The sequence below is a fragment of the Nelumbo nucifera genome, chromosome 1 (assembly GCF_055504915.1).
Source record: "Nelumbo nucifera cultivar China Antique chromosome 1, China Antique-T2T, whole genome shotgun sequence".
Taxonomy (NCBI): domain Eukaryota; kingdom Viridiplantae; phylum Streptophyta; class Magnoliopsida; order Proteales; family Nelumbonaceae; genus Nelumbo; species Nelumbo nucifera.
In genome coordinates, this window is record NC_142649.1 from 133,963,541 (window position 1) to 133,970,018 (window position 6,478).

At 36.7% G+C, this 6,478-nt stretch overlaps 1 protein-coding gene across 1 annotated transcript; it reads left to right on the forward strand.

The window, feature by feature from the left end:
- The first annotated feature begins 4,108 nt into the window (after positions 1 to 4,108).
- LOC104586432 (expansin-B16-like) lies at positions 4,109 to 6,202 on the forward strand. The gene is made up of 4 exons (XM_010243671.3): positions 4,109 to 4,445; positions 4,670 to 4,976; positions 5,225 to 5,354; positions 5,658 to 6,202. Exons 1-4 carry the CDS (start codon positions 4,280 to 4,282, stop codon positions 5,850 to 5,852), a joined length of 798 nt encoding a protein of 265 aa, XP_010241973.1. The 5' UTR covers positions 4,109 to 4,279; the 3' UTR covers positions 5,853 to 6,202.
- The last annotated feature ends 276 nt before the right edge of the window (positions 6,203 to 6,478 follow it).

Sequence of the window (6,478 nt, forward strand, 5' to 3'; positions counted from 1 at the left end):
AATTACAATAATTTCAAATAACAGATTTTATTGTAATTTATAATTCTGTAGTAATTATTATTTTTAAATAATGGAATTTTGTGTAATTTAATAATTACATTATTGGAATTGATACAAAATGGAAAATTGTTAATTATGTAACAATAATTATTACTATTAATTTTCATTATTTTAAATCAAGATTCACAGTTTTTTCTATTATTAATTTTTCAAAAATTATTAGATAATGGGAATTCCTATTTGAGGTTATGAAAAAAGGAATTAGTTAATCTACACTAATAATTATTTTAGTGTAATAATTATAATTACATTGATGATAATAAAAAATTCAATAATTATAAATTATGATAACATAATTATAAATTTTCAATAATTACAGTAATTTTCCATGATATTCCAAAAAATAAAAATGTCATAAACTTTCAAAATTGCACTAAGTTATCTGTTATTTTCAATTAAAATTAATCAATAACTTTCTGAAAATATAATAATGAGAATCACGCTAATTTTCTGAATAATCAATTATTAATTTTCAATAATTATTTATTAGTTGAATAATCAATAAATTTTCAATAATTTCAGTAATCTATTGAATAATCAATAAATTATCCATAAATTCCAAAAACTACACCAAACTTTCTTTCATTTTCGAATGAAATTAATCAATAATTCATAATTATCTGTTGAAATCATAATTATAATTTTTAGAAATGTAATTATTTCAATATCTTTTACCAACAATCAATTACTAAATTTTTTAGAAATTATTGATAAATATTAATAAATCATAATTTATAAAAACTACACCAAACTTTCTTTCATTTTCGAATGAAATTAATCAATAATTTATATTTATCTGAAATCATAATTATAATTTTTAGAAATGTGATTATTTCAATATCTTTTACCAACTATCAATTACTAAAATTTTTAGAAATTATTGATAAATATTAATATTAATTTATTAATAAGTTAATTATTTGTATTTATTTTCAGAAATTACTATTATTATTTTTGTAAATTTAAATGAATATTATTGATTAATAGTTATAAATAATTAATTTATTAATAATAGTAATGCTTTAATTGTTCTAATTTATTAATTATTGCCTCACTAATTAATATATTAATTATAGATTATTGTAATATACTTATTTATTAATTAATGCACCGAACATTTGTAGTCTAGGGTGTTTGCCGAAACTCTACTTGTCCCATTCTCTTCAAGCATTTTAAGAGGGGATAAGATTGGAAATATGAAATCAGGAAGGGGTAGGATTGGAAACCCCCCAAACTCTACTTGTCCCATACTCCCATTCTCTCCAGTCATTTTAAGAGGGGATAGGATTGGAAATATGAAATCAGGGAAGGGGTAGGATTGGAAATATAAAATCAGGGTGTTGGACGAATCCATTCTCTTCAAGCATTTTAAGAGGGGATAGAATTGAAAATATAAAATCAGGAAAATGTAGGATCGGAAACTCCCAAACTCTACCTGTCCCATTCTCTTCAGGCATTTTAAAAAGGGATAGGATTGAAAATATAAAATCATGGAGGAATAGGATTGGAAATATAAAATCAAGGTATTGGACGATTCATCCATTTCTTCTTTTTTATAGATGGGTAAGAAAAAAATACCCACAGTTTTACTATATCAATATTATAATTTAATAAATAAAAAGTAAAGGATAATTTCACATTTTACTTTGCTCAAGACTTTTCTTCCCACTAGAGGATGCCTTTTAAAAAGTGAAATCAAAAGCGTTCTATTTTGTGGATACCCATCTTGTTAAAGTTAAATAATAGTAATCTTACAAAACAACTAAGAAGCGGTGGGCCTAGAAACTTAGTTATTCCAATCCAACCACAGTGAGATGTCTTACATTGAATCTTTTCTTTAAATAAATGTTATTTAAAGAAACTATATATTTCCATGTGTTGCCTTTAAGCACATGTGTAAAAGCATGGAAATTGGAATCATCCTTTTTTTTCTCTTACTAATACAAGTAAATAATTGCTTAATAGTACTAATATGGTATGATGGACCATTTATATAAAATTAGGGCAAGCATGCGCCATAATGTGTCGTCTAATTAACCATTTGACCTTTACAATTTAAAATATAAAATAATATCATATTTATATGTTTATGATTATGGGTTGGCTTATATTTTAAATAGTGAGTAGCTGATGGAAGAATCGATCGATTACCATAGAAGATTATTATGGTCCGTTTGATCTGTAGTTAGAATCAAAATCCCCTAAAATTGGAATTAGAATTGTCTAAAGTTGCATTCCATAAGATATGCTTTAGGGAGTGCTTTTTAAATTGTCTTTTTTTGTACTTTTTGATTGGATATAATGCAACTTTCATTCCCATTCCGATTTCAATCCCAGACTCGTATGAACCCTTGATTTGCTACTCTTGTCGGGCGGGTTCTACTGGATCCGAGCTTCCCAAGACCCGAACTGGACCGGGATCATTATCCTCTCCTTGTAGAAATACTAGGGTTTGTTTTCCCTGTTTGTGTTTATATTCATGACCAGCCCTGATTGATGGCTTAGGTCCACGTATTGGTTGTAAGACCGGATCTACTTTTCATACACGACGCCTAACATACACATTGTACCATGCATTGGAAATATCTTGCATATTTATAAATTATTATTTTCATGAGATATTTCTAATACACGATGGATGTGCATATGAGGCACCCCCCGTGTGAGGAGGAGATCCCGTTCCGTTGATTGCTACGTTGTTGGTTGGCTAGTCCCATCGTCAATACTCAACACCGGGCCCGTACAAACAGATGGGTTAATGATTCACTTATTCGGACTATCCAATTGGTGGTGGACCAGTTATCTCGTATGAGAATAGCACAAGGACCAGAGGAGCACATGTGATATGCTGTAAGCACTCGACCTTAAATCGTGGACAGAATTAAAGTTATAAAAAGGGAAGCCCAATAATTCATGTATTGGCACACTTTTCTTTTTGAGCTGCTACTGACTGATTATACTACCAAAATTTACAGCAGATATAATGGTATTATTAGATTGAGCTGGTCAACTGGGAGCTCATCTGGGAGTTAGGTGGCCGCTCGAGAAGAAGTCCACGTGGCAAAAGAGAATCACGTTATCATGTGGACGGTCCGAACTTGCCAAGTCAGCCCTCTTCTAGAGCAAAATGTCTGAATTAGCAAGACAACAGAACACGTATCAGCTTTTCATCATGGACATTTGATTCAATCTCTCCCTTTTCACTGTTGATAAAATTTGCGACGTTGCCCCTATTACACAAGACCATGAATTCCCTGATCAAGATTAAATCAGGGACAATAAGGCACAGAATTAATTAATTGAGTTATCACTCACTTGACTTTGTGAGTTTGTTCTACTCCATTGTGGGGCTACAAGGACTCTGTATTCTCTTCTGTTTACGTGGCCATGTGCTTCGGGAATTTAGCCTGTCCCACTTGAGAGAGATATTTAGTACTGAAAGAAACGTTGTCACCATCTCAACCCTACAATTTCTGTATTCTTGACCCTTGATCTTTTGTTTGACATTCCAATAGCCTTGGACCAATGGGCCCATTATTGATCAATTTTGGCAATTGGGCCGGCCGTAGTCAACAATTTCGGCCGGGCCGTAGTCCTTTTTCACATCAAAGGGGCTAAACTGGTAATTGAGATCGTGTTTTACTGTGCCACGTGCTTCCTTGCTTGATTACTATAACTCACCAGAGTCGTTATCATCATCAATAATAAAACCTGTAATAAGCAACCCAATTCTTCATACGTCTTTCTCAAAAAAAAAAAAAAACCCAATTCATAAGTCCACCCACTAATATAAAAACAAGAATAACGGTAGAAAGATCTACCCTCTACTGGCCAATGACCATAATGCCCTCATCGTCAATATTACAACGTTACAACCACCGTTGGGCGTTGGCTAACTTGGCCCCATGCCTTAACCGTCAGGTGGGTCCCTAAAACAGGTGGCATTTTCGTAAAATGTGGAGTGGGCCACTGGAGGGTAAAATCGCCACTTTTTCTTCGGAAGAAGGCTCGCTCTCCAACTCTGAACTCCCGTTTTATTTATAGGGGAACGCTTCCGAAAAGCGCTTCTGGAAAGGAAAACTGTCGGCAGCAGCAACTCCACACAGAGAACAGAGTAGACACAGAGCCTAGTCCGCAGTTCACAGTTTACACCTCCCTCGGAAAATCTTCAGGCGGAAGAGCTAAGTGGTGGCGCCGCCTGACCCATTTGACCCACAATATGCAGCGCCACCGCAGCTCTTACCCGTTTCTTGGTCTATACTTCTTCGTCGTCGCCTTTGCTTCTCTCTCTGTCTCCGCCAAACTAATACACCGAGTATCTGACCCGCATTGGCATCCCGCCACCGCTACCTGGTACGGGAGTCCCGAAGGCGATGGAAGCGACGGTAAGTCCCACTATTGCCTCTTCAATTGCTACTTAGAATAGAAGCAAACGATTTGCATTAGAAGAGCAGAATCAAACTTCAGAGCTCTTTTTCTTACTCTCCCTTTCAACTACGAATCCATGTATGCTTGCTTGTATTTCGCGTCCACGATTCCAACCGTTAGAAATGTCGAACGGAGAAGTCTTGTCTTCATGTATATATGTCTGAATTATGTGTATACGCAGGTGGGGCATGTGGATACGGGTCGCTGGTGGACGTACGGCCGTTAAGGGCGAGAGTAGGCGCCGTTAGTCCAGTTCTGTTCAAGAATGGAGAGGGTTGCGGAGCGTGCTATAAGGTGAAGTGCTTGGACAAGAGCATATGCTCGAGGAGAGCCGTTACAATTATCGTCACTGACGAGTGCCCAGGTGGGTACTGCGCGAACGGGCGTACCCACTTCGACCTCAGTGGGGCTGCTTTTAGTCGGATGGCCATCGCCGGGAACAGCGCCCAGCTCAGGAACCGAGGCGAGATCTCAGTCGTCTTCCGTCGGTAATTAGCCCCACCTCTTCTCATTTTCTCTTTTATTTCTGTCTTCTGGTTAATAATGGTTTATTTTCGTAATCAACCCACAACTCTGATTGACTTGAATTTACTGGAATACCCTCTAAGTTTCCTTTATTCTTGGTTTTTAGCCTTTCGGCTTTGTATTGTATTGTCCCCCCCTCTCTCTCGCTCATTGTATTTTCCTAAATTTCCAGTTAAAATTATTATTATTATTTTTTAATTTGTCATTTCAGGACGCCATGTAAATACCCAGGAAAGAACATCGCCTTCCATGTGAACGAAGGGTCGACAAATTACTGGTTATCACTTCTAGTGGAGTTTGAAGACGGAGATGGAGATATTGGATCCATGCAAATAAGAGAAGTAAATTCCCAACTATTTCAAAGCAATATTCGATAACGGCAGTTATTTCCGTTAATTGACTATAAAAAAAAGACGGTTATTTCCGTTAAAAACGAATTAATGACAGCCTGGGCTCTGGGATCAAAGAAGCTGGGGACAAGGGGTATCTGCATCATGCATGTGAAGAGTTGCTTTCCTTGTGGTAGATAGATCCCAATCTGACGTCAAAAAGCGAAGAACCCACATGCATGAGGCGCCCCACAGAGAATTTAATAGAATTTCCTGCTTTAATTTTAATAATGTAAATATATCATGGTATGGCAGGCAAGCTCTACAGAGTGGCTGGAGATGAAGCACTTGTGGGGAGCAAATTGGTGCATTATTGGGGGACCCTTGAGAGGACCTTTCTCAGTGAAACTAACAACACTGTCGACGGGTCGGAGTCTCTCTGCACGGGGGGTCATTCCAAGTAACTGGTCTCCGAAGGCCACCTACACCTCTCGCCTTAACTTCTACTAGTAAATATTCTACACTATTTATTTCTTTTTTATCTGAGTTACCTATCCTACTAGATTATGGGCAGGAACCAAAAAAAGTAGCCGTTGTCGGTTCGGTTGTTTTTCAAAGAAAACTAGCCGTTGGAGACTGCAACCAAGCAAATCTCTCTCTCTCTTTCTCTCTTTCCATTTGTATTTGTTTTCCTTTCTTTCTTCTGCTGCTTTTGGTTTTGTGTTTGTATTTTTTTAAGTGTAAATGCTGTAGCCCTCTCCAAAGGAGAGAGAGCGCTCTCTGTAATTTGTAATTTTGTATGTGTGTATTGTTTGTGGGACCCCTTTTGTTTACTGAGTTGGATGAATTTGGTCATTAAATGCTCGTATTGTTGCTTCATGTGGGTCCCCATGTCTATCTCTCTGCAACTTGATTCGACCTCTTTCGGGGCACCGGGTCCGTCGGAGCTGGGTTTTTTAGCTTTTGTCCCCCGCCTGTGGTCTCACTGTCAAGGTTGGTGGGAAACAGAGGGAATCACCCTTTCCATTTCTACCCAAGTAATACAACAATTATGAGATCATCTCTGAGAGGTGTGGTGTACTTTGGCTAGGCATGGGCAATTGGGCATTAGAGGCGCTTTGTAATTGGAAAGTTGG

Bases quoted from the DNA above. Each gene is read 5' to 3' on its own strand.
- LOC104586432 (XM_010243671.3), top strand. From the start codon at position 4,280: ATGCAGCGCCACCGCAGCTCTTACCCGTTTCTTGGTCTATACTTCTTC. The intron at 4,977-5,224 runs GTAATTAGCCCC...TTGTCATTTCAG, and splicing joins ATCTCAGTCGTCTTCCGTCG to GACGCCATGTAAATACCCAG. The intron at 5,355-5,657 runs GTAAATTCCCAA...ATGGTATGGCAG, and splicing joins GATCCATGCAAATAAGAGAA to GCAAGCTCTACAGAGTGGCT.